This window comes from Odontesthes bonariensis, chromosome 17, assembly GCF_027942865.1.
Source record: "Odontesthes bonariensis isolate fOdoBon6 chromosome 17, fOdoBon6.hap1, whole genome shotgun sequence".
Lineage (NCBI taxonomy): Eukaryota > Metazoa > Chordata > Actinopteri > Atheriniformes > Atherinopsidae > Odontesthes > Odontesthes bonariensis.
The window spans coordinates 23,276,202-23,303,889 of NC_134522.1; the positions used below are offsets into that span (position 1 = coordinate 23,276,202).

The window sequence follows — 27,688 nt, forward strand, 5'->3', positions numbered from 1 at the left end:
CACGAATGAGTCAAGTCTCTAAAAAAAAAATTGCGCTTGTTCTGTTTTTACAAGCTCCCAGTAAATTTGAATGTAAAGGTAAGGCAGACCGATGTAACTTGGTCTTATCTTAGGATCTAAACATTCTTCTGGTTTGACATTCTGATCGATAAATGCCCCTTCATCTGCCCTGCGTTTCATGACAGATAATGATTCAGATGGCAGTTCGAATGGAGGCAGTCCCAAAGGACCACCCAACCGGGATCACCGGAAAAAGGAATTCCCCGTAAGTTTGATGATATTTCTCATCATGTTTCATCACAGTATTTTCTTTGGAATCTTATGTTTCATTTGGTTGTTGGATTAAAAATTGAATGCGTGGTGTTGGAGGCCATATTTTAAAAGCGCAGTAACTAGCTAGCTGGCCTTGCTCTCAGACCTCAAATATGAAGTTTTTCCCTTGGCAGATTCAGATGCTGACAGTTAAAGAAAGAGATTTGGAATCCATTCATGCTAAACATTGGGCCTCAACAGAGCACACCCAAAAACAGTCCAAATTCTTTGTCATTTGGCTCATTGTTGAGGCTGGAGCTAAATTATGGAGCTACATTTGATATAATTGTTGTTGCCCTGTCTGTGTCTTCGGCATCAGTGGTATTTTATGGTTTTGATTTCTTCTGTTTCTCCTTAGAAACCAGCAATCAACGGCCTGCCACCCACTCCTAAAGTACTGGTGAGTGAATCATCTGCATTGTCCCTCAAAGTCTTTCCTCGACCCTGCTGGCATGCCTTCACGGACACTGTTATTAAACACTCGTCTGAGCTGCTGCTGTACATTCTGTAGATATTTGGGGTCCGCAGAGTTTTCTGCTTTTGTGTTGTGGTTTCGGCTCATCTCCAGCTCATTAAATCAGTGCTGACATTTTAGTGCTTCACTGAGCCAGATGCTGTCTGCTCTGAGCTGGATTGCTTTTGGTTACAGATGGGCGCCTGTTTCTCTAAAGTGTTTGATGGCTGTCCATTGAAGATCAACTGTGCCACATCGTGGATTCATCCAGACACCAAAGGTACGTGCAATTCAGTAAGCGATATCCACATAAATATGCCAAGTGTACTTTTTGAATTAGATCCGATACTTAATTCGATGAGCACTTTCTTCTTCTAGATCAGTACCTAATCTTTGGGACAGAAGATGGCATCTACACCCTGAATCTTAATGAGCTTCACGAGGCCACAATGGAGCAGGTAACCCCAGCTGAAAGCAAGCTTTATTTTTTGTGTATTTTCAAATTGTTTGCTGATTAGTGTTCACAACGGAAAAGTTTGTAAGATGTAGGAAGAACCTGTGTGTTTGGCAAAGTCACCACAACTGGGATAATGGTACTAAAATCCTAAATGCTAAAGCTTTCAGCTTTTAGAGAATTATTGTGCCTAAAGGTGTAGAATCAGTTTGGCAGACCCGCTGTGTCTATTGAAGTTGCCGAGCTGTAATTAGACAGTTTAGAGGTGGAGTTTAGCAAACGTTTTCTTCACAAATAAAAGTTCTTTTAACTCTTCTCTCTGCCGTCCTTCAGAACTCATGGTCAACTATATGGTGATGTCATTTTTGCTTCATTCCTTCTTTAGCTTTTCCCAAGGAAGTGTACGTGGCTGTATATTATCAACAACAACCTGATGTCTTTGTCAGGTAAGTGATGTACTTATCACTGCCTCCTGCTTTACTGCCCACTGTCATAACCTGCTGCTTCTTTGTCCTGTGTTACTGGCCGCCCCTGAAGGCAACAAAGTCACTCCATATCTGCAGACCCTACAATAACCTTTTCTGTTGTTTACCGTTAGAGAACCTCTGTGTGCAGTGCCGTTGTAGCACAGCGACTCCTGAGGGACACATTGGGCCTCATGCAAGAACATTTTCGTATTTTTATTCTAAATTTCTGTTACTTTTTTTCGTACGAAGACGCCACGTCAGATTCAACAAACGCTCTTATCTTCGGAAAAAAGTGTGTAAACGACCTGCGTAAATGATGAATCCCACCAGTGCGTATTTAAGTGCACGAGGATAGTAAATTTGCATACTACACGCCCAAAATGATACCATATAAGGCTGTGCTTCCACGCTCCTGTGCCAGGAAGTGTTGAGTGTTGAGTCATGAAAATACGGGCTCTGAGATTGAAGTTCTGCTTTCAGAGATCCAAAAAGTAAAATCTGTCTTTTTTAGCAGTGTCAGCAGTGGAATTACGGGATCTGCTAAAGCGAAGCAATGGGAAGCAATTACGAGTGCTGTTTATTGTCACCCGTAGTTCGTAATGTCACCGAAATAAAAAAGAAATGGTTTGATATTAAAATGGCTTTAAAAAAAAAAAAACGTCTCGCCATGACCAGGCGCTCGATGACTGCAACTAAAGCTGTGCAATCAGTTGTTGCCTCATCATGATGGCTCTTTGATGGGGCGGTCCATGAGGGGGGTCTTCTGGCACCACACCTTCTGGTCTGCATGTGCTGGTTCAGGTTGTAGGAGACCCTCGTTCATGGCAATATTGTGCAAATCTGGCATGCCTTCTCTTGGGTATAGACGAGTTTGCCCCCCGCTGACACACCCACCTGGCCTTCAGCTCAGTGCGCTCCACAACAGGAGCACGAGTGCTTTGATGTGTATATGTGTGCATTGCTCCGATTTATGATTGGCAGTCCAGCCATGGCATTAAAGTTCCTCTTAATTTGTACTTGTTGGACAGCGGTGTATGGGAATCTGATGTACCATGGGTGATAAACTGGTGAGAGCTTTGATGACCAAGGGGAGCGCACGACTCACAGAGGACTGGGACACACCCGAGCTGTCTCCAATCTCCCTCTGAAAGGTTGCAGTGTCCAAAAATCCAAGGGTTGTGAGGACATGGACGTGTGGTGGAATTGGGTTTGATCGGCGTGTTTCTCTGGAGTTGTGGCTCTAGCAAGCTGCATATTTGCAGCAGCACAGTCCTTGGGAATCTAAATCGAGATGTCAGCCATTCGTCTGTCTCTACATGGTCTCTTCAAGAGCCTGACGCGCTAAGGCATCCAAAAGTAGCAAGACAGCCGCTGGTTACGCTTCCCATTGACCTTGTTATATACAGATTCAAATGAACCTTCAATTACTGCACAATTTAAGTCAAACAGAATAATTTCAGCATCATTATGGGGTATAATGTATATATTTATTTATGTTTGCTTCAAAGTAATTACCTCCGCCAAGGAGGTTATGTGATCGCCCGAGTTTGTCTGTTTGTCTGGATGTCTGGATGTTCGTCTGTTCGTCTGTTCACTGCAATTTTGCGACCTGCCACAAGGTGGCTTGGCTTGGTTGTTTCGTTGTCGTTGAGGGAGGGGTAGGAGGGGGTGCGCAGGTGGAAAGCTTACACTAACTGCGCAGGGGGGAAGGTAAACCCAAATGGAAGCCGTCTTTAGGCTGAGTTGATGGTGGATTACGACGTTAATCGTTTCAGACCATTCACTACAATATATGGGTGGATAAAAAAAATGCGCTTATAAAACAAAGCTTCATTGGCGGAGGTCTGCACTCTCTGAGTGCATTTCTAGTTAAATATACAATCCATTAGTCAAGCAAACTTGATTTTAGTAACAGCGGACTATTTTACGAAACTCCTACGACAGCTCTGGATCACTCGTAAATCCTGTTCGTACCTGAAAGAAAACGTAAAATACGAAAAGATTGGTGAATGCGCAAATTCTCTTAAATCACTCGTACGGACGATTTAAGAACAAATCTGTGCGTACGAACGGTTCTTGCATGAGGCCCATTGTCCTTTCTTACTGAAAAATAGATTTTATTTATTTATTTATTTATTTATTTTTCTTCAGGTTACAATTTTGTACCAGCTGCAAATACAAGTGCAGTTTGTTTGTATGTAAGACCGATATGGTATCTGTGGTCAGAAACCTCAAATCAGCCATCATTTGAAACCAAACCGTCTGCATTTGGCTTTCCTAAAAGCCTATCCTTTTCTCTGTTTAACATTTGAGGATGGGATTACAAAGTGTGAGGTCTACTTTCGGTTTTACCTTCAGCAGTTTGCCCCCTGGTATACTTAACCTCTGTTCTCTTCTCCTCTTCCCTTGGACTCTGTCCATCCTCCTCTCGCCTGGCTTGATTTGATATTCTACTAACTGGCTTCATCAGAAGGTAATCATGCTTCACATCATCATCACACTTCCGTTTTTACCCCTGTTCACATCTAACCTTTCTGTATGTGAAAACCGCTTTGAGGGATCCAAGATTTTTGTGAAAAAGTCCTAATCGTATTTAAATTAAAAGGTTACTCACTTGTTGACACATTTGAGATTATTGCAGCTAAACTATTCGATTACTTCTTCCCTCTTGATGGTTTTATTGATGACAATTAGTGATGCAATGTGCTGTATTCTGCCTCAGGGAGATCCTTTCAGCTGTACTCCCACAATCTCATTGGGCTGTTTGAGCAGCTGAAGAAGCCCGGCCTGGTAGCTCAGTTTCAGACTCATCGCTTTCCAGACAAAATCTTGCCCAGGTGAGATCAAGAAACCTAAACTTGGATCTGAATCGTGTCTTCGGCATCTCTAATCGCATTTTTCATCAATACCCCTTGTCACTAAAAAGACAGGGCCTTGCTTTATGAAATGATATTTCGTCATGTGTTTTTTCTTGTTGTTCTACACCATCACGACACATGACTGCAGTAGAGCAGAAAAAAGGGAACAATCTGCCCAAACGTCCCTCATTCTAGACGTCATCGGATATTTTAAAACTGTGGTCATGACAACTTAACTGTTCTCCCTTTTTAGGCGATTTGTCTTGACCACGAAGATCCCCGACACAAAGGGCTGTCACAAATGCTGCATCGGTGAGTGGCCGCACCCTTCCAACCACTTTGTCTTATTTACCCTCTCTTCCATCACAAGATTCTGGTTATGCACAAGGAACATGTCCCACTAAGCCCTGTCAGTTAAGAGTGAAACAAAAGTCTTGTAAATCCCCAGTAATGTAGGATATTAGCTCTGTCTGGCTGCACGTGTTTACTCTCTTTTCTGATCAACTTCACAGTGAGAAACCCATACACAGGCCACAAGTACTTGTGTGGGGCACTTCATTCTGGAATTGTCCTGTTGCAGTGGTATGAGCCCATGCAGAGGTTCATGCTCATCAAGGTTAGTTTTCTTCGCAGCTCAATCATGATATTTCTCCCACTGATTTCTTTAATAGGAGTGCTTCTTTTTTTCGTGTAACATTTGTCTCTATTTAGTTATAAGGAAAAATCTCTTCCACCATGATCTTATATGCTTAACCACCACTGACTCTATCCCATCATCTGTCTCTTCCTGGTGCAGCACTTTGACTTCCCTCTTCCCAGCCCGCTCAAGGTGTTTGAGATGTTAGTGGTTCCGGAGCAAGAGTATCCTCTGGTGTGTGTCGCCATCAGCCAGGGCACAGAGCCAGCCCAGGTGGTCCACTTTGAGACCATCAACCTAAACTCGTGCTCGTCTTGGTTCACAGAAATGGGAATGAGTAAGTCAAACGTTCACTTTTAAATTCACCGTGATCGTTTTTCTTCTAAATTTCTACGCATAGATGCAGCTGAAATCAGAGAGCGAGCGCTTTGGGTAATTCTGTTATTATCATGTATAAATGAGTTGGCTGCCATTGCAAAGAGTTGGCATAACTGGGTAGTTATTGTTGCACCTCGTCTCTCCACAGCTAATCAGCAAGTGAATGCGATCCATGTTACCCAGCTGGAGCGGGACACAGTGTTGGTGTGTTTGGACCGTAAGTACAGTCTCATTTGCTTTGGTTTGTTTGATTTTTGGCACCGGTTTTTATTTTTTTTTATTTTTTTTATTTTATTTATTATCAAGTTTAGAATATCTTTGTGCTTCACCATTCTAACAGATTGTTAAATCATCTCCCCAGATAATTTAAAGATCGTTAATCTACAAGGCAGACTGAAGTCCAACAAGAAACTGGCTTCTGAGCTCAGCTTTGACTTCAGCATCGAGTCTGTTGGTAAGTCTGTTGGCTTGAGAAACCTCTGTGAAAAGCAATTCAAGGACATTCAAAAGTTGTTCACCTGCTTACCTCTGTCTTGTTGCAGTGTGCCTTCAGGACAGCGTCCTGGCCTTCTGGAAACATGGCATGCAGGGAAAGAGCTTCAAGTCTAATGAGGTACAGTTTAACCTAAACCTTTTGAGCTGGATGAAGTCATGATATCACCCATCTGCCTTTGCGTATTTATTTCAATACAGAGTCGGAAATCTTGTTTTTGGCTTTACACCAGTTTGTCTTCACTGTATGGATTGTTTCATTCAAGGTAAACACAAGAAACTTGTGCTAAAGAAAGAAAGAAAAAAAGTTTGGGAAAATAACATCAGTCATCTTCCACCTTAAAACCAACATGGGTGGGGGGGCAATGTGTCACCTCCCTGAATGCAGATTTGTTTATTGAACATAAAACCAACATCAGTGTCTTTTCTGCAAAGATTTCTGCAATTTCTGCTCTGCAAAGTGTGTCTGTGTCGGGTCAAAGGGATGAGTTTGCCCCACTTCATGGAGGGATTCCGTGTTAACCTGAACAAGAGTTAAGCGAAGCAACACAGTAAAAGTTCAAGAGATCACATGGAGGTGAAGCGTTCTGTTAATAAGAAAGGTGATACGATGTTAGGGGCTACCTGACCAGATGTGGTCCTGAAGCACTTGGCTCAAACAAAAGGGCTGTTTTCTTGAGTCTGTGCCCGGCCCAGCTTACAGTTCTCCCATAGCATGGATTTTTGAAATGTCAGCAGTCATGTAAAATTCATGTTCAATCATAAATTAAACCTGTCCCACCACAGGGAGCGGCACTAAATAATTCAGCCTTTGTCTCGTTATGATTCTTTTTATAAAGTGAAGGCATTGAAGGGGGGTCATGCCTGGAGACCCATTCTTGTCTCGGTGGGTGCTCCCGCGAACACCCGAGACCTTGTTGTCATTTAGGCTTAAACGGATCAGATCTCTCCCAAGATTAAGGGCTTACACCTCACAGGTGTCGCCCACCGACTATCTGACATCTGTCAACATGTATTCGTGACATGTCAACAAGCGAGTCTTTTGAAACAGCCTTGTCTTTTACACTACAAAGTGCCGAGCTACATGTTGTGACTATGACGGGTATATTCCAGGATGCCAAGGTACACAGAAAGACCAGATCGCTAGAGACGACCCTCATTCACCCACAGCTTCTAAAAAAACTTAGGTTTTTAAACAGTCAGTTCATGATCTTCTTGTGAACACGAGCCCCATCACCCAAATTAAACTAAAGAAAAGACACTAAGACTCAGGAATGATGTTAAACGGTCTGTTAATGCATCATTTGATACTTGAGAACAGCTGAATCCATGTCAGAAATGTTGGTGTCGCGTTGAAATGTAATGTTGTTCATCGCACTTATTTTTAATTTAGATTTTAAACACAGACTGTGCCACAAAAGATCAAGTTCCGTATGGGCCGAGACTGTTGCGATGTAAAGGAAACTGACCTTCTTACGTTCCTCTTTGCTCTCAAAAGGCATCGTCTTGTTTAAATTAGTTTGGACTGTTCAGTGTCTGATTAGTGCTCACTTAACAGCCTTCATTTTCTTTCCCATCTAGGTGACTCAGGAGATTTCTGATCCAAGCAGAGTCTTCCACCTCCTTGGATCGGACAGGTTGGTACAAATGTACATGATCAGCATAAAACACCAAATCTGAAGGGGTTTAACTAAGAAACTAGGGATGTCGAAATTTAAAAAAAAGTCTTGACCGACCACTGAGCCTCATTAGTCGATTAAAGTCGGTCACCGAAAATTCTATAAGTGCCATTTATGATATCTGTGTCCTGTCGCGCGTCTTTCTCTGCCTCGTGGAACAAGTTATGCCCCCATTTTAGACTGGTTAGGCTCCCACCACACAATCAATGTTAGTTCGTGCCCTTGGTATTATACATTTTCCCCAATCATTGACCACTAGTTCTTAGCGTACTTGTAGAGGAATAAGGGTTTTGGGTAGAAAAATAATTGCTGTGCCTGCGCAGACACGCACAGCCACACATTACGCGCAACGGCGCCCTTCCAGTCACGGTACTTTTTAAACACGAATCAAACGCGGCACCGAACTCGGGCTGTTAAAAGCCCACGTTACAAAGTCACACACAGAGAACGGTGCATTTGGCGGTGTTACAGGAAAGTAGGTTAACCAATGACTTCGTTAAAAAAAAAACTTACCGAATGCCAACAGCCTCTGTGGCGTAGCCTATGCTGCACAAAATCCTTTGCAATAAGTTCCTGTCGTCATGCCATTTAAGTACAGATGAATATATCACAACAAGTAGGCTAAGTTAGTCTTGTGTCTTTTGCCATTACAGTGTTACAATTATCATTAAGGCGATTTTTATTTATTTATTTTTTTATTTTTTTTTATTATTATTATTATTTTTTTTTTAACCGCGCAGACAGGACCCGTCATGTACGGCGTACAAGTTGCAACCGGTGTAAGAGAGGACCTCTAAGGAGGGCTCTACGTGAGCTCTGCTGCGGTTGTTCTTCCATCGTGGGATGGCTCATGCTCAACATTTCTAAAGATATAGTGAGGGGTTTTTTTGTTTTGTTTTTTCTTTTTTTTTTTTCTTAAACCGACAGCAGAAAATTTCTAACCGGATGACGTTGATTCGGTCAACCATCTGTCATACGGTCATCGGTTAACATCCCTATAAGAAACACAAACTGAGTTGAGATAATTTATTAGCTCCTTCACATTGTCAGTCTGGAATTTTATGATCGTAATTATTGGTATTTTTTTACTTCCTATTTATTCTATTACCTGGAAACCACCAAACAACCTGCTCGTCGCCTGCGATTTGAGCATTTTACTTTCCTCTTTTGCTGTGCTGGTCCAAGTGAAATTTCTTTTCTCTTTTGCTCCATCATCTTAACGGTTAAACTAGTCATAAATAAAACTCCCACATGAGTGAGAACAGCTCCTATCCCTGTATCCCCCGTCTGCGTCCCAGACACCACCCTAGACCCCGCACACACAGTCTGTGTTTAATGCCTGCGACAGTACATCGTCTGTCCTCTGCGTCTCAGTCTTTATGATTACACGGGGCAAGGTTTTATAAATTAAATTACAGAAATAGTCCCTAAAGTCGCTGAGACAAAAAAACCGACAATAACAACACAATGCTTTTATCAGCTGACAGGAAATTGGCAGGAGAACCATGGAAACGTGGTCTGAGGAAGAGGAAAGGACTTTGTAGTTTCAAGAAAGTATGGGATGGGATATGGGAAGGATGGGATTTTTCTCACTCAAACACCATCAAAAACTACACCCGCAGTGCAGAAGGATCATCCCGCAGTGCCACAGGGTCAGTGATGGCTCCTGACGGAGTCGCCCTATACGTGGCAGTAGCGCAAGACCTCTTTCTGGTGCCCCATTCCCCAATGTTTTATTCACTGCCGCCTGGGCACTGCCAGCCTGGTTTGAGTGTCTCTCCATGGCTCTGTAATTTCATCCGATGGAACGGACAGTATAGATGGTTGCTTCCCAGCTCACCTGTCACCGCCACCAGACGCATTTCATCTAAACATGCACTCGCTGCCATCCTGATCTGACATCACTTGACATGCACGACTCGTCACTACGGTGACGGCCGCAGACAAATCCCATAAAAACGTATTACATAAGCATGCCCCCACTGACCGTCGCTATTAACCAGAAAAAAATATTTTGTCTGAGAAAGCAAAAAAAAATTCCATCAAAGAATCTCGATTGAGTCAAATTTCTCGACCGACTTCTTCAATGAACAAAATCAAACGATCAGCGATGGAGCTGGTCTCATCATCTTGGGCCCCATCAGATACTGAATAACGTTCCTCACTGCTGCTCCTGTGTTTCTTTTGCAGGGTGGTTGTTTTGGAGAGCCGACCGACCGACAACCCCATGGCCCTGAGCAACCTTTACATTTTAGCAGGTCATGAGAACAGTTACTGATCCTCAGCCAGAGACCGAACGCCTCTTAGGAAAGCGTCTAAGGGGCCACAGTTTTGGGAGAAGACTCCAGATTTGGACCTACAGTTACGCTGCTTTGTAAAGGGAAACGTCTGGTTTGAAACAGTTATTGGGAGCTTTTGTTACCGATCTTTCAGGTCATTAAAAAGAGGAGCCTCTTCAGTGTGAAATCATGAGTAGCCTTACACCAGCAAGACGTTCGCTGTAGCACCCCTCACTACAAATGAGGAAACCTGTTTAAGCTGGCAGAGGCAGCGAAACCATAGAAACTTACAGTACCTAGCGTTTTTTTTCTCTCACTTTTCTGTACTGTGGACTGAGTTACAAACAAGTTATGTACAAGTATTATTGAAAAAAAAAAGTGCCATTAAAATTCACAAGAAATGTGATTGTAATAGGAAACAATGGGAGATTAATTGTTGTCTGTAACATGTCAGTGTAATCAATGCCGGTGGCAAACATCAGTAGGCTTGAGGGGAGATCTTACAAAATCAGTAGTCAAAACTAATTGATCTGTTTAAACAGAAACCCATGAGACCTGTAGGTTATTTAAGCAATATTTATTAACCTCATCTTTGGTCAGAAGGAATGTTGGATTTCCAGACAGTGATAGAGTGCTCTGCTGCGTGAGGATTTAACTACCTAGTGAACAGCTCTTCAGCAGCTTTGGGTTATTTTAACTGCTTTGTAATATAGTCGCTTCTCCTGCTCCGCTGCAGTTTTTTTGTTTTTTTTAGAACTTGGATCTAATGTAAATGTTTTCCTTTACAAACCCCCTCTTTTATAGAACTTTTACTTCTCAATACTTGCACCATTTAAGCACTTTTGTACATTTTTTTAATTTAAAATAAAATGACAAAACGGGGGACAATGCTAGGTTTCGTTAACATCTCTGCATTCCCTTTGCAAAATGTTTAATGTATACTTTTTTTTTCTTCCTTTTTTTGTAATAAAAAAGCTGTTAACTCGACAACGTGGGCTGTGGTTGCATTAATGTGCTGTGAGGCTGCAGTGGCGTCTCGTGGGAAAAGTGACGACGGGTTGGCATTAGTTTCCATTATTTCCCTCTTTCTTCTGCCTTTCCTCTGGCTCCACTAAGCTGCACTAATTGGTCTCAGTGAGACCGAACAGAATTTTCCAGTTTCCTCCTGCTGTCGCCCAATTAAATGATGTCAAACCTGTGAGGATTGGGAGCTTTAGAATAAACAGGAAAATATATTTTGCGTGTGATTGTCGGCGCGCTCTCTGACTGGGCTGAGGTGCCTTTCCAAATACACTGCCTGGTGTTTCCTCTGTTGTTTACAGGCCGAAGGATGTTTATCTGGAAACGTCATCACCGCCGACACCGAGTCTCTCAGGTGTGGAAAATCTCCCATTTTCCCCATTTCCTCAGTAGGAGGAGCCAGCCGTTCCTATGGGAACCAGGCAGGGAAAAGGCAGAAATGTGTCAAGTTACTCAGGGAGAGTCGGCGCAGGAAACCAGAAGTCGGGTAATGTGACCTCCAAGATGAAAGCGGCTCTGTCAGTTTTGCTCCAGTTGAGCCATCTGCTGGTTCACAGGTGTCTCAGTGAGGTTTTAACTTTTCACCGCTTGCGAATGTCTTGTTTCGTCGTGTATTTTCACATTGTTAGAACTCGCACACACAACAGGCTGTTCCTTAAAACCATTTGTGCGCTGCTGCTCAAATGTACATTAAAAAAGCAATGTAATGCTTTTCAAGCCTGTTCAAAAAGTGTATACTTGTTTAACGCAGTATTAAGTCAATTAGGTTATCCCACTAGTTATCATTCCATAATATAGGTTCATTCCTGCAGACCACTGTGCTAGGAGTCTACCTAAAAATACAGTTATTCATACTTAAAATAGATATAAGTCGTCCATGCGATGTAGTTTTGTCCAATTAGGTTTCAACAATAACCCCAGCTCCACCTTCTTGTCCACATACAGTCTTCAGAAAGTCTTCAGAAAGACCAGAATAGTGAAAACAGCAAAATATCAGCTTACAAACAGTCGAGTTTAGGTTTGAAATGGTAGAAATTGTGGGGCATTTAAAAGCCCCTCAAATACACCAGCGTACATGTTTTGCTGCCATCCAGATTATGTCCAGATTTCAGATATATGTCCAGATATATCTGGATTAAGGTTGACTAATTTCACAAAACCAAAAATATTCTGCTCATTAACACAGCATGGCTCTGTAGTGAAGACAGCATTGCATTTCATAAAACAAACCACATTGATGTAAACGGGATAATTAGGTTGTTTATTTAAGTTGATAACCAAAAAAAAATAAAAAATCCTATGGCAGAAAATTATGAAGGCTTAGGCCGCCATTCAAGTTATCCAAATGGTCACGGAATGACTTTTGCTGGAGGGAATCAGAAAAAGAGCTGCTTGCTTTATTTTGAAAAGCGTGACCGGAAGGCTCATTATATCTGACTTGACGCCTTTAAAAGAGGAGCAGTTGCTGCTGAAGGGACAGTTGATGCGTGGTTGTTCATGATACAGGTTGGTGGTGTGTGGAGGGGGGAGGAGAAGAAGAAGAGAGGCTCATTTTGCGTCTCAGTTCCTGCCCAGGAAGCATTTGCAAATATTTTCACAAAAAGTAAGTTTAGATAGTTAATTTGATTTAGACTATTGACGTTTCTGATTTAATTTTATTGGTCATGAAAATATTGAATGTTTCCACATTTTACTAAAAAAGGAAAAAAAGGTTTTTTTTTTAACTATAATTCATCCTTTTTCAACGTATGTGGGCTCAGAATATGAGCTACGAATATGTCATTTAAGCTGTTAGTTTTGTCTTCAAAATAATCTTTCAAAAGATATTACTGTGTTTATGTTGTTATAAGTGAAATACTCTGATTTCATTCCCCAGGCTGGTTCACGCTGCTCCTTGTTTTGTTTTTTCCCCCTATGTGTTCCCTTAGGGAAATGACCTAATAGACTTTGCATTGCAAATGTTTTGTTACGCAAGGTAACTGTTGGAAGACAGGTGTATTATTACCTTTAAGCATCTATATTTATATCTCTTTTAGAGGCAGTTTAGGGGGGTATATAAGCGTTTTGATCCCCTGTGGAAGAGCGCAAACATAGTCTGGGTTTACATGCAGGCGTACTTATATTCAAACGGAAGATGCACGGGACATTTTTTGATTGATTTATTTATTGTCCCATCGCTTCTGCATCAAAGACAGTTAGTTTTTAATAGTAACTTGCTGTCAGTAACGCAGTGGGAAAGTTATTCCGTTTATGTTCTTAAAGAGTGTGTTGTTGTTTTTTTTCAGCTGTAATGGGGAAAACTGATTAGAAAAGCAGCAGGCGGTCAGATTACTCTCACTCTTTCTCTCTTTTTCTCCGCTGACAGAGCCCCACCTGCAGTTATTCTGTCTGTTCTCAGGCTGCGAAGACGCTCGCGCCTCCCTGCGCGCGAAGGTTTGTTTGTCGTTGTCGGCGCGTTTCCTCGCTCGCAGCTGGACGCAGATGGAGAAGTACGAGAGGATTGGGAAGATCGGAGAGGGCTCCTACGGCGTCGTCTTCAAGTGCAGAAACAAAGACACGGGACAGATTGTGGCCATTAAGAAGTTCGTGGAATCGGAAGATGATCCCATCATCAAAAAGATTGCTCTGAGGGAGATCAGGATGCTAAAGGTAGCAGCGCAGCCTGCCTGGGGATATGATGATTAATGTCTTTAAATGTAACTTGTGCGAAGAGAAAGTGAAATTTACAAGATAAGTCAAAATTTTGATTCCACAAGTTTCCTGAAATACATGTCGGTTTTAATCAAAGAATCAAGACTTTTAACCTTCTAACCACATTTTTTTAAGTCACTCCTGCCTTTAACCTTCTTTATGTTTTCAGGGTGTCAATCTCACCTTCAGTGCCATAAAATATGTATTTGCCCTCTTTTGTAGAGCAGCCAGCAGCCAGGGCACTATGCAACACCAGCTGACCATCTTTATTTAGCCATGAATTGTCAGCTCGGGCTGGATTTTGTCTCCTTCGTGGACAAATATATTACATTTCTTTTGATTTTTATTGTCAGGCTTGTCTTTGGTTAAAGCTCAAGTCTATTGGTGTTGTCTCTTGTGTTGAAGATGATAATCAAAGATGCACTGGTTGCAGTTGGCGGCGGTTTGATTAAACATGCAGAGGGTGGGAGTGCGAGTAGCCTGCTGGACACCAGGAGCTCATAAATAGGACATGTTGTCAAGGGCGACAGCATGTTTATTACCTCCTGTTTACCGTTTAGTCTGTTTGATAAGGCCAAACCGCAGATGAAACACTCCCCCCAGGCAGCACATTTAACTGGACTCTGTTTTACCCTGAGCAGTATCCCTCTGATGTTTGTGTTCTGGGATTTATGTCTGTGCAGCAGCTGAAACACGCCAATCTGGTGAATCTGATCGAAGTGTTTCGACGCAAACGGAAGCTTCACCTGGTGTTCGAGTACTGCGATCACACGGTCCTCAACGAGCTGGACCGCCATCCCAGAGGGTGGGTGTGCCTCTCCATGACACCGTTTACCTCTCCGAAAACAAACGCCTTCACGCACTTAATTTAGTTTGAGTGACTGAAAAGTTGATTGTTTTGCATGTAGCAAGATATTATGTTTAACTTAAAGGCATGGTGCAAATATCTTTACCACAGTGGTGAAGATGTCAGTATCTTAATGATGATTTCCTACATCACACAGTTCGAACAGAAATTAGAGTGAGCATATATTTATACATATACGTAAAAACGGCATAAACTGCACTCCGTCCAGCTCGGATTGGCACAACACTCGTCTCCTAGGAGGCTGACCAGCTTTCTGTGGTATCCTTGCAGTGATGCCCTCCCAGAATGCTTTGCTGGCAGGCAGCCACATTTTATAAGGAGCATTCTGGCTGTCTGGTCCCGGCCTGTAGCCTGCGGGCCGCCGAGGGTTCAGAGGGTACAAAAGAAGGGAAGACAAAGTGAGGAGAAAGAGGTGGAGATGATAATTAATTGCCAGTCACAAGGCTCGAATTAGCCGTTTCCACAGCAACGCTGATCGATGGCGGCCCCTGAGCCAACAAAGCCTCAGCGTTGAACATCAGGGCTCTCAATGGAAACGACAGGACATGTCGGCTACGGCCAACGAAAGAAAAGAGATGTTTGAAAAACAGCTGGGCAAAGAAAACTGTAGAGGGCAGCAAGAGATTTTAAAAGGGAGTTGATTTGTTTCTTTATCCTGTGGTAAAGTTGTGGTTTTTGGGGACGAGGGGACATTTTCACTTTAGAGCTTCAAAATTGGTTTCAGGTTCTCCAACAGATGTTGTCTTTGGTTTAAACCAAACACGTCTCTTGTTGCTGCATCCAAAGGATTCAGTTTTAGATTAACCTGTCAAAGGCTCATTTTTCCAGATGTCCCAGATGTCCTGGTCTGTCTCTTGGTGATCTTTGGCCAACTTCAGAGTTGCTGACTAAAACTTCCTGGGTTAATAGAGTGCCTGACCTCTCAAGGTGTTTTAAAAGACTCCCAGACTCATGTGCATGTACAGTTTTGTCCCGAAAGGCCTCGGAGAGCTCTCTGAATCTCACCATGGTGATAATGCATTCAAGAAACCAAAAAAATCTAAATGTTTGAGGGTTAGTAAGACAGACTCCCCCCAGAATGCTCCGAAACAATGTTCTTATCATTTGTACCTGATGGTGGTACCCCTGAAATCAAATCCAGACATTTTTCCTCAAAAGAAATAGCTTTTTTTCAATTAACATTTAGTTTTTTTAGTTTTTTTTATACAACATAATTTCCTCAGTTTTATGACCTTAATCATTAAATGTTGTTAAAAGGTGTGTATCGAATATTTTCCTTTTTCACATATCTACGCTTCTTTGGTTAGAACTATTTTCCCAGATTACAGGAACCAAAACACATTTAGTTCCTCAGAAAACCATCAAATGTTTCATTCTAATCAGCAGAGCTCCTGAGATAGACAGGGATATGTCCTGAGAGACCTATCTTAACAACTACTGAATGGGAAAAACTATTAAATTTGTACGGACGTTCATGCGTCATTTCAGAGAAATGTGAATGGCTCTGAAATTTTACAAGCAGGGCTTCTTTTTGCCTGTTGAATCATTTTCTTTGAACATAGTTGATGCAGCAGATGGAGTTAAAGGTGAAAATGTCTAACTTCTTGGTTAGAAGGTTTCCATTTAAGTAGTAAGTAAGCTCTTTTTATGAGAAGCTGTTGACACTGTGTTGATTCCCTCGTTGTCGCACAGAGTTCCACAGCATCTGGTCAGAAGTATAACCTGGCAGACTCTTCAAGCCGTCAACTTCTGTCACAAGAAAAATGTGAGTGAGAGCACACTTTCTCCCCCTCCCCCCTGCCTCCTCATGCGTGCATCTTCCAGTTTTCAAACCTTCCTCCCAACTTGTTTCTGAATTCCTCTCTGCTCTCCACCCTCCTCCAACTCCTAATGAATCCTTTGCTTTATGGCTCTTTTTTTTTTCACAAGAATTCCTTTCCCTTGGCTGTCTGGCAGTTAATGTATCACCTAGACACAACAAATGTGACGAGGGTCCCCGTTTAATAGTGGGGCACGAGGTCCAGAAAGCACCTCTGGCCTTAAATTGTTATTCGCACAGGCGCTTTGTTCCCTAAAGCACATTTTCTTCAATCTATTTTGAAGTTCAATGTGATGATTTAATGCTGCTGCTTGTGTCTCTGCAGTGTATTCACAGGGACGTCAAGCCCGAGAACATTTTGATCACCAAACACCAAGTCATCAAGCTCTGTGACTTTGGATTTGCCAGGATTCTCAGTAAGTTTTAGGAGTTTCTTAAAAGATGTTGTATCATTGACGCTGCCACTTAGTGGTGGTCGGTGGTACTTGATTCTCTGCATTCAGTCATTTGAACCTCAGTGTGAATATTCGTAACTGAAATGATCATTTATTTCGTAAAATGTGTACATTTCTGTTAGATTTAGATCAATTAGAAATATCTCTGTTGGTACCAGATGTAAGTTGGAGTTTCGATACTTTGATGAAGCCTCATCCATTTAAAGTTGTTACCACGATCGTCTCTGGATACTCCAGGATCTCATAGAATAAAGATGTGTGAGTCATAATTGAAGTCTCATGACAATTTTCTTGTTCAGTGAAAGAATTACTGAACATTTTTAATTGAAGGTAAACACAAGAAACTTGTGCTAAAGAAAAAAAATAAATGGACCAGACTCAGTGAATAATTCCCTATACTCCCTATATAGATCAGTGAGCAGTGCTGACCAACATGTCATTGGGGTCATCAGGTGGGAACCTCCTTTCATCAGTGTTTCGTCTTGTTGGGCCCATGACACCTCCAGGAGGCTAGACAATGATCACTGGCGTCCCAGAGTCACTCCCCTAATGCCAGCCAACACTGCTCCTCATACCACAACAACCATTCTTTTTTTTCCCCCTCCCCACAACCACAAGCTACCCCAGCCTCTCACCAACTGCACACCAGTCACAGCAGGGTGGGGATACAAACCCTGGTTTGGGTAGGGGGTAATGAAAGTATAGAGGGTGCCAGAGGTGGAGGCAGGACAAGACACACTAACAGATTCAGCAGACAAACTCACCTAAACAGTCCTACAATCAGTAAAAATGCCAGCAAAAACAAAGCCATACAAGCCAACTCACCTAAAATGGCCGTCTGGTTTCAAAAGGCTCACATGGGCCACACCCTACACTTAAATATCCTTAGATATTTCTTCTTTGCATCTTCTAAGAGTCTGTTTTCGCTAAGTGCTCCCCCTGCTGGGCCCCCAGCTACTATTGCTTCTTTGCATCCAAATCCACTGACTGAACTTTACTGCCTCATCTGACACTTCCTTCACTATTTTTCTCACACTCTGTCCACTTACACCCAGCTCCCTCAACAATGAGACCACAGACTTTGCAACAAACCTCTACATCCTCTACATCCTACTTCCACTGGACATATTCTAACTTTCCATCCTCGCTGCTCTGCTTCTGCCCCCAACTCCACATACCTAAGCTTTGTCCTTTCATATGCTTCTGCTACTAATTCCTCCCATGGAACAGTCAGCTCTTTGAAATAGACTCTCATTCTACTCCTAGACCACAAGACTATATCAGGCCTTAGATTTGTAGAGGCAATTTCCTGGGGAACAACAAGCTTATTTCCTAAATCTACCTGCATCTCCCAATCACAAGCATCCTCCAAGCTGCCTTGCGTCCATATCTTTTTTCTCAATCTTGGCTGTCTGAATCTGATGCCAAATCATGCTAGTGTGCTCTAAACACCCTGTGAAACCTGGTATTTCTGCCTTCTGCACAGTAGTATCTATTAAGCTATTCTTTTCTAAATAACTAGCTAATCTCTGTGCAACTAAACTAAAGAAAATCTTCCCCTCTACATTTAGGAGAGAGATCATCCGGAACTGACTCAGGTCCGAGGACTCTATCTCCTTTGGAATAAGAACGCCTCCTGCCCTACGCCATGCTCTAGGAATAACCTGTTTCTTCCAAACTATCCTAAATTGCCTCCATAAAAACCTTAGGACATCAGGTGCACTTTTATAAACCCGGTAGGGGACTCCATTTGGACCTGGGCCGACGAAGCCTTTGCACGCCTGACTACCTCCTCAACCTCCTTCCACCTGGTCTAACATCCATCTTATGAGCCATCTCTCCTAAAATGGTGGCATGTCAGGTGGAAGGCCTACTACTCTACGCTGCTCAAGAATATGAATATGTATTTCTTAAATACTCTTCCACCTTTGACTTTGTTGCCTTAAGCTGCCCTCCCTTTTCCTGGTTAAACAATCCTTTAACAAACTTGAACGGGTCCCTGTAAAATGCCGTCCTTACATATTCTTTCTTCTTTCTCTTTTTCCCAAGATATTCAGCCCTTCTGAGTATTGCTAGCATGCTTCTCAATTCTTCCTGTAAAAGATAAATTCCCTTCCTCTCTTCTTCTGTAGCTCTTTTCCACTGCTTTCTTAAATTTCTTCTTTCCTTAACCAATTTCTCCATCTCTTTTTGCCGTCTAGACTTAACTAAATGTCCTCTTTCAACACTTTCTATTTTGCACCCCAAATCTTTCTACACCATTGGAGTAGATTATATCTCCCATCTTCTCTAGCCTATCGCTCGCATTTCCTCCTAACCTACCTAATATTATCGACAAATTTTTATTGACTGCCTCCCATTCTTTATTGCTATTTGCTCTAGGCCACTTAACTCTAGCTTTCTGCTCCATATTTCTCTCTCTAACTGGCCTGTTCACCTCAGTATCAGCTGCATCCCTTCTTAGAACCTCCTCCACCACCTCCGTAGTTGTGTTATTGATATCCTTCGGACTGTGGTTTTCTACCTGCCGTTGGACTTCATCCGACTTACTCGATTGACTTCTTAAAAAGTACTGATCGATACGGCCACACTGCCCTTCTTTTATCACACATCTCCTTTTTCCCTCATGCATTTTAAAGCCTCTAACTGATGTTACTTTCTGCCAGCCACAAGGACAAACCTGGAGCATATTTCCCTCTAGCCTACCACTTTTATTTTGACCAGCTACGCTCTCTCTAATCTGAGAACTATTCTGGCCAGTTCTAGCTCTGGAGAATAGGTCCGTGCCCCTATCCTTCACTGAGTCACGTCTCCACCTCGTAGTCATGTTCAACAAGTTTAAACATGACTACAAGTTTAATTTAGTGTAATGTGATCCCTAACTTGATGTGAGGACTCGAGATTGATTAGAAACACTGGACCAAACCAGAGGCACTGTTCAAATATAAATATAGAAAGGTTTTAATGCTGGAATTAATTATTATTGTTATTCCAGATTCTCCCACAAGTTATCCTGTGAATTCACTGATAAATGTGATGTCTGAATGAAGTGAAAAATGTCCTGCACATTTTCCTTAAACCAAAGAGGATGACCAAATCCCAAAGTTACCTTTTTTTTCTTCTTTTTTTTTGCTATCGCATGAGAAAAACTCATCAGACAAGCTGGGCAGTGTTTGAAGTTCTTACTTGAACGTTTATTTCCAGGAACAAAATGGAGCAAAGTGTTTCCAGGAAACCTCCAGAAAGTTTTAGTTTGGTACGTCACATATTACCGATGTTATGTATTTCTTTCTTTTGCTCACCATCAGCGGGCCCTTGTGACTACTACACAGACTACGTGGCGACCCGCTGGTATCGGGCCCCCGAGCTACTGGTCGGAGACACTCAGTATGGTCCCCCTGTTGACGTGTGGGCGATCGGGTGCGTGTTCGCCGAGCTGCTTTCAGGGATTCCTCTGTGGCCCGGGAAATCTGACATGGACCAACTGTACCTGATCAGAAAAACTCTTGGTAAGATCAGTGTGCTGCTGGTCTGAGGAGAACGCTTTGGGATATGTAGCTGTAATGACACAGGTACAGATTTCAAAGAGGACCGCCAATGAAAGTTTTTAGCTTGTTAATGCGTAACGACGATGAATGACATACAATAAGCAGCAGAGGCTAAACCTGAGCTTTTCTGCCTCGCCAATTTCACTGAACTGTGATATATTTGGACACATTAGTCTGCACATACAAATCCCTTCCCTGAACTGAAAGCAAGATGATTGTTTTTATTTTCCCACATTAGAAAAAAATATTCACAGACTGAATGGTTTTTCCAATTTTTCCAAGAAAATGTCAAATTATTTCTTCTGGCTTATTTTTGGATGGTTTGTTTTTGTATTGCTCATTTCAGCCACAAGAGACTTAATGAACAACTCCTTCAGGTTCTAAGCGGGGAAGGAAGCCTTCAATATTTGGATTAAATATAAAGTACTAAAGATAAGAAAGAAAAGTCAGATCAGATTCAGTAGATGGACGACTAGAGGCTTTCATTACAAACAGCCCAAGTAGTAATGGACATGTACTTAACTGTCACCACGAGCTTGTGATATTGATATCACTGAGCAAACGATAGCAGATAAATACATTCACTTGAAATTCTTTGGGATTATTCTGATAGAGACCGACTGATGTGAGGAAGCTTTATGTGTTTTCAAGAAAAAAACAAAACAAATTAGTGAGAGTAAAATATTAGAAAAAAAAAGGCGAACAACTACCTTCTGTTGACAGTTCTTAATGGATGTTTGACATGTTTGCCAGAAGAGGAAGAATTTGTAAAATATAGCTAATCCTTTGAAAAAAACAAAACAAAACAAAAAAACGTAAACCTTTCTGTTTTTCTACATTTGGAAAGACCAAATGAGTTTAATTGGCTAAATGCTGCGTTGCATGTTCGTTTTCTTGCACTCTCGCAGGAGATCTGATCCCTCGACACGAGCACGTCTTCAGCAACAACCAGTTCTTCTGTGGAGTTTCCATCCCGGAGCCGCAAGAGATGGTGAGACCCCACGTCCAACTGCATCATACGTCACCTATATTGGCTTTATCAGAAACTATTGTGCCTTACTTTGCTAAATTCTCTCAGCCACGCTGTCATTTTGGGTTTTCTGTAGGACCCGCTGGAGCATAAATATCCTAACCTCTCACATCAAACTCTGAGCCTCATGAAGGTGAGAATGCAGACTTCAGCTCCATCAGAGCCAAGTATTCATAAACCGTAAGTATTCATTTTTCATTCAACTCTTAACTGATACTTTTCACATGTGTGGGTGATGTAGGGCTGTCTGAGAATGGACCCGTCTGAGCGGCTGACCTGTGAGCAGCTCCTCCAACATCCGTACTTTGACAGCATGAGAGAAAAGAGCGAGAGCACGTCTCGAGAGCAGGATCGTCCTGGGAATAAGAGAACGCGTTTACCTCGGAGACACCTTCCCCCTGGGGTGAGCGACCCTCTCTCTGGGGTGAGCGACCCTCTCTGTGAATAAAGAGCATTAGGTTCACACCAGCTTTCAAGATCAACTTTTGGTAATAACGTCAGCCTTATAATAAAGGCCAAACTCCTGAATGTAAGAAAAGCAGGACGTCGTAGTTAATTTACCCGATGCCCATCTTGGAATTAGCACTAAATAATGTCAAACAATTTGACCTTATTTATCCACACAGTGACACTGTTAATATGTAAAAACATCCGACTAAAAAAAAATGTGATCTTGGGTATTTGAAGTCAATTCCAAACTCAACCCACAACAATTTAAACGTCTGCCAAACTTTAAAGTTCTTGAAATATCGCCCTGTTTCTCAAAAGGTTTGCGACTGCGTAAAATGCGAATAAAGGCAAAATGCAGTGATTTGCAATTCATTTCAAAGGAAGAAATGTTGCAATTCAAATTGTGAACGGGGTTGTGTTTACTATCTTATTACATCGGCTTTTCTTCCGACAGCATTTGGTGGCTGAGTCCGGTTGTTGTGGTTTAGAAAGGTGTGTTTTCCCATCCTCACTTGATATAGGATGTAAGCTACTCAACAGGTCAGAGCCTCCTTTGTTGTATTTTTTTTTTTTTTGTTTCGTCATGCTTCAAATACTTTGATTGGGTGACAGATTTGAACTGCAGGCAGCCTATTGTAGCACTTTAACTCTTTCTACAGGATTATGCTGCAATACACGCATTTTATTTGACGTCTTGGCGAAATAAGTCTTTCACTGAAAAAGATGTAATCTGACATAGATGACAGCATATGTTGCTCCAAAACCTGTATACATCCTACAGCATATTTGTCCAGGTGAAAAATGGGGCAGGTGTTGGCGATGATCCTGAGCTCTTTTACCGTGTTTCTGCACAAAATGTGTCCCCTGAGTATCTACTGACTGTAGTTCCTCCTCAAACTTCAGTTCTCTCAGTGGGTGCTGGTCCTGGTACCTCGTCAGTGCTTTGTTGGCTCTTCACAAAATGTTTCCGCTGTGTGTAACGTTCACATACAGTCCATAACGGATGCGATATGAGGTGGTTGATTTGACCAGTCCAGTTTATTTATTTTTTCTTGTTCTGTAGTTTACGTAGACTAAATTCTACAAATTGTGGCATCCAGGAAAGACACATTTGCACAATGAAGGCAGAACAGACAACTAACTAGTTGCTAGTCACAGAGAAGCCTTCCTGGGATGCATTCAATTTCTGTTTCAATATTTCCAATATTGTCTTTGCACTGTTACGACTGTAATTAAATAGGATTAAATACTCTTATTGAAGAGTTCCAAAATCATCTTCTTTTTTTTTTTTACAGACAAGCTTGTTTTTGATAGTCAGATCTGTGATTTCGGTATTCTACAGGTTTATCAGATGTGTTGTAGAATCAATTTTGTATTAAAAACTCTCAAAAATGTATCAAACTGCCAAAATGTTCCCGTTTCCAGTGATTTAAGGTTAGCCTCTCACTCTGTGAGACTGCAAATCAAGTCACCGTATAGAGAGGGAGAGGTAAAGAAAACATTTGCCATTAAAATTGTCCGTGATGCTACTTTTTTTTTCTTTTCTTTTAACTCTGCAGTATTTACCGCAGCTGACCGGCAGCAGCATCTTTCCAGCCCTGGACAACAAGAAGTACTACAACAACCTGCGCAAGTTCAACTACCACCTGCCGAACATCTGAACGCAACGATCCGAACTGAACGCCAACATTTTTTGTTTTTGAGTAGCTCAGGAATTGAAGAAGTCTCGTAGTGCTGTGAACTACTTTTTAACATGTTTGTTCCTCCCATGAGGCACACTGGCCGTCTTTAACTGAAGTCAGTCTATGCACTATATACCCGACATGTCACGTCAGACGCGTTGGATTAAGTATGTCCCGTCAGCATTTCAAGCTGATATTTTGTAGATGAGCTAAGACAAGGAGCTGCTCTGCTTGTAGTCACTGTGTAGACTGGAGGTAAAACTCAAATGTACTGCCTTACCTGGTTTGCCAAATTTATTTTTATATAAATGATGGACTCTTGTTAGAGGGACATGTCTATGGTAGTGAGTTTAATGTTCGTTTAGTAAATTATAAAGAAGGACTCATGAGCGTTCTCTGAAAATATTTATTGATGCCTCTCACCGACCTATACAAGCACCTACAAGTCGCACTACAAACCACACTGTATCGTCTTTATTTGTAATCTCTTAACTTCTTTGGTGCTAAAGATTTTCACCCGTCTGCCTGTCTTCATATACTTTATGACAACTGCCAAATAATCAAAATGGGAAAGGATTCAAATGACACTCGAAGCCCTCGACAGTTTCACAAACCGGTCTCTACATTCACACATTTATGAAGTCGCTTTAAATAAACTACAGAATATAAAGGAGAACCGGTGTCAGTAGACTTACTTGGTTAAATCGCTCCCTTTGTCTCACTACTCTGAACTGTTTCAGTAAAACAAAGAAAAAAAAATTTAAAAAAACGCTGTACAATGAATGCCTTGCAGCAACATTCCTGCCTCAAATCTGGTTGTTTTACCTTGAGAACCTTTTAATTTTGGTCATTCCATGCCAACTTGGTTGGCTTGTCAATTAGCCTGTTTCAGGTGATGGATTAAAGGGGAATTAATGCGGAAGGACCAAATGGCTTCCATATTTTACAATCAAAACAGCAATCTGTTTTTCCAATCAGTCCAGGTCCAGAACTACGTCCAGACGTGGAAGCGCCTTCTGCAGTCGGCCAGCAGTCGTCTGCCTGTCTGCGATTCCAGGGAGATCACTGAGAAACAGATACTCCAGATTCCTGAAGGGGAATAATGCTTCATTTCGTTAAATGAATGAAAAGTTGCAGTTAGAAATACTCAAACCGCTCACAACTGACTTTCTTTGTGTACTCTGAAGACTGACCTGAGTCTGTGCAGAGCGATGACGCCCTTATCGGTCACATTTCCACACGACACCACCTCCACCATGTACAGACTCTCTTGCAGGTTGTCTATTGAGCTCAGTCTCTCCAGGCAGGTGTCTTCAATGTAGATGCACTTACAGAATTTGATCTCTTCCACATGTTTCAAACCATCTAGGGAAAAAAATAAATAAAATTTTACACCGAGAGAAAGCTTGTACTCATGCCTCCTTCGTGTGAAACATCATGGTCACTTGCATCACTTTTGACAAATTTGTCTGGGAAAGATACACTTGATTTGATTTTTTCATGTTACAATTTAACAACCTGAACTCAACTTTAGCCTTTGATTAGACCCCTCTTCATTATGATAACTTAACATGACTTAAATTGAAGTATTTTAACATGTAATGCATGTACTGCAATTCAATCGGTTAGCAACGCTGTTAAAGGACAAATGATTATACAAACATTGATACTGATGATAAAGTACAGAAAGTTTCTAATGCAGGTAAAAATAAAAATATTCTATTGTCCATATTTTTGATGAAATTCCTTATTCAACCGTTTAAATTTTGGAGGAAATGGAAATGAGACTGAGTCAGGTCAAAAGAAACAAGAACAGAATATTATCCACACTGTAACACTGACCCAGGTGGTCGAACCCGCTGTGCATTATGCAGGATTCGGTGGCGTCAATTGCCTGGATCTTGTATCTGTCTAGAGGCCCAGTTGGCAGTCCATTGTAGTCTCGATGCCAGCGGTCAAAACCTTGGAATCTCACTTTGGCACCACATCTCAGCAGCCACTCTGCTGCAGCTCTGTCCGGACCCACAGCTTTAATCCTCTCGTAGTCCACCCTAAGTGAAGATCAGCAAGCAGTCAAAGTACAATACATGCTGATGACATGAAATGCGACACGTTTTAGAGGAACGAGAAGAATCGATGACGAGAAAAATTTGAAGTTAAGAGAGGAAGCCGCTCATCAAGCCAGTAGTTTCAGTGCATGTGGTGATTCATCAAGTAAAATGCAACATTTGTTTGTTAATTGCTTGTTTTTCGACCTGAATAATTTGAGTTTTTTTTCTGGTCTTTGAAAACTTAACGGGAGGACAAGGAATTTAAGAAAAAAAAAAAAACACACAAAATATGCAATGAAAATAACTTTTGGTTTAAATAAATTTTTTTAATTGGTTGTAGCCTTACATTTACTATCATCTTTATTACAAAAGCCCACTCTGCTTTGACAACCAATGCATCCATTCAACTCACTTTCATGAAGGTAAAACAGTTGAATTTTTAGTTAAACTGTTTTGATCAGTTTGCTAATTTTGTTATTTAACAAAACTGTATGACACAGAGAGGTGTTTCCTATCTAGGAGCCAAACCCTTCATATCAATTAAATTGGACAAAATAACAGACACACCTGTAAATATATTACATCATCAATCAGCTATAACATGGTGTGAAGAAAAACATTGATTATATTGTTGCAGTGGCACCTGGCAGGAGGTAGAATACATTAGGCAGCAGGTGAACATTCTTTCCTTAAAGAAACACCAGAGACGTTTGTGAACCTTAAGACTATGAAGGACACCTGACTTAAGTGAATGGCCGTACATTTGCAGAGCTGACACAGAGATTTGTTTCTACCTGCCAAAAAAACCCAAAAAAAACCTGCCAAATTATCTGTTGTAGTTAAATGTGTTAGAAATGTTAAAAAAGAAGGGCAGGTGTAAGTTTTTGAGCAACTTCAACAAAGGCACATTTTGATGGCCGGACAGCTATGTCATAACATTTCCACTAACTGTCTGCAGCTCTTGTGGGATGTTCTCAGCCTGCATCGATTGACTAAAAGTAGTCTAAGGAAAAAAAGACGGTGGTCTGGTAATAGGATATGGACAGCCAAGGCTCCTTAATGCATTTGGAGAGAGATGACAGCATGGGCTGTAAGATGCTGGAAAATCTTAGGTCCTTCCATTTATGTTGATGACACATACTACATGCCTAAACATCATCACACTCATCATCTAAACAGTATACCCAGATGGCAGTGGCCTCTTTCAGCAGAAGAGGGGGGGCTGCCACATTGAAAAATATGGTTCAACAATGGTTTGAGGAGCACAACAAAGAAGCAATGGTCCCCTGTGCTTATAAGTTATGCAGCATGGGTTCATCCATCTGCTTCACCAAGAGTCGATCTCAGTTAATTTGTCGTCACAACAAATCTTGATACTTCGGCTCATCTCCCTTCAGCTCTCTCTCTTTCTTTTTGCAAATTTATTGAGACAAACACTGATTGCAGTGTTCACGCATCAGTAGTTAATCTATTTCAGAGTCATTTACATTGCTTTCGATTGCCCATTTTACCTTAAGTAACGGAGTTGCTTAACGTTGATGGACAGAATTTTAGCATCACTTGTAACTACCATTTATTCTGAATAACTCCTCACTATTACATTAAGTTGCAAGGATCTAATAAGTAGACCACAGGGGGTGTGTCTTTCCATGCATATCAGTGTAGGTATTATCAATCAGTTGGTGAAGTAGTTAGAAGCGTCTCACTTGTTGAAAACGGCATTGAGCCAACCCCAGAAGTGTCTGCGGCTCCACTCTCTCTGCCTCACGATAGACTGCACTGTCCTCGACAACAGCCCCATATCTCCGAACTGAAAAACAAACACATAATTAAGAAATGATAATCCCTCTTATTGGATATGAATAGAGAAAAACTGGATAAGATAACAAGGAAGCCAAAAAGCTTTGCCACAGACGATAAAAATATTAATTTCCTCTCACCTGTCCTCCAAGGGAATCGACTGTTTATGTTTGGGACGCTTCCATCGTTGTAACCTTTGACTTGAAAGAAACGTGCCCTTTCATTGGCTGAACGTGCTGACGTCAGACTGGGCGAAGTGTCACA

General features: G+C 41.7%; 3 protein-coding genes across 9 annotated transcripts in view; 2 read left to right on the forward strand and 1 right to left on the reverse strand.

The window, feature by feature from the left end:
* The window catches only part of map4k5 (mitogen-activated protein kinase kinase kinase kinase 5), a 30,611-nt gene extending 19,611 nt beyond the window's left edge, over window positions 1-11,000 (forward strand). For 4 of the 6 annotated variants that reach the window (XM_075448920.1, XM_075448925.1, XM_075448926.1 and 1 more), the window contains 15 exons: window positions 55-78; window positions 186-265; window positions 671-712; window positions 962-1,046; window positions 1,145-1,224; window positions 1,606-1,666; window positions 4,410-4,524; window positions 4,799-4,857; window positions 5,058-5,161; window positions 5,342-5,519; window positions 5,709-5,777; window positions 5,922-6,014; window positions 6,103-6,173; window positions 7,634-7,689; window positions 9,922-11,000. In XM_075448920.1, the coding sequence (XP_075305035.1) occupies window positions 55-78; window positions 186-265; window positions 671-712; window positions 962-1,046; window positions 1,145-1,224; window positions 1,606-1,666; window positions 4,410-4,524; window positions 4,799-4,857; window positions 5,058-5,161; window positions 5,342-5,519; window positions 5,709-5,777; window positions 5,922-6,014; window positions 6,103-6,173; window positions 7,634-7,689; window positions 9,922-10,009 (1,205 nt within the window). In that variant the 3' untranslated portion in view covers window positions 10,010-11,000. The remainder of the gene's footprint in view (window positions 1-54; window positions 79-185; window positions 266-670; window positions 713-961; window positions 1,047-1,144; window positions 1,225-1,605; window positions 1,667-4,409; window positions 4,525-4,798; window positions 4,858-5,057; window positions 5,162-5,341; window positions 5,520-5,708; window positions 5,778-5,921; window positions 6,015-6,102; window positions 6,174-7,633; window positions 7,690-9,921) is intronic. The other 2 variants (XM_075448924.1, XM_075448927.1) reach the window with 1 other exon arrangement.
* Window positions 11,001-12,522: 1,522 nt separating this feature from the next.
* cdkl1 (cyclin dependent kinase like 1 (CDC2 related kinase)) lies at window positions 12,523-25,226 on the forward strand. Of its 2 annotated transcripts, none has more exons than XM_075447763.1 (10): window positions 12,523-12,633; window positions 13,396-13,679; window positions 14,405-14,526; window positions 16,282-16,354; window positions 16,734-16,824; window positions 20,172-20,372; window positions 21,320-21,402; window positions 21,518-21,574; window positions 21,683-21,865; window positions 23,451-25,226. In XM_075447763.1, exons 1-10 carry the CDS (start codon window positions 12,528-12,530, stop codon window positions 23,550-23,552), a joined length of 1,302 nt encoding a protein of 433 aa, XP_075303878.1. In that variant the 5' UTR covers window positions 12,523-12,527; the 3' UTR covers window positions 23,553-25,226. The 2 variants fall into 2 exon arrangements, with proteins under 2 accessions (XP_075303878.1, XP_075303879.1); XM_075447764.1 differs by having other exon boundaries at window positions 21,683-21,844.
* On the reverse strand, window positions 23,966-27,653 carry dmac2l (distal membrane arm assembly component 2 like). The gene is made up of 5 exons (XM_075447765.1): window positions 27,565-27,653; window positions 27,331-27,434; window positions 25,416-25,624; window positions 24,767-24,938; window positions 23,966-24,662 (listed from the first exon to the last, which is right to left on the reverse strand). Exons 2-5 carry the CDS (start codon window positions 27,423-27,425, stop codon window positions 24,548-24,550), a joined length of 591 nt encoding a protein of 196 aa, XP_075303880.1. The 5' UTR covers window positions 27,426-27,434; window positions 27,565-27,653; the 3' UTR covers window positions 23,966-24,547.
* Window positions 27,654-27,688: the final 35 nt, after the last annotated feature.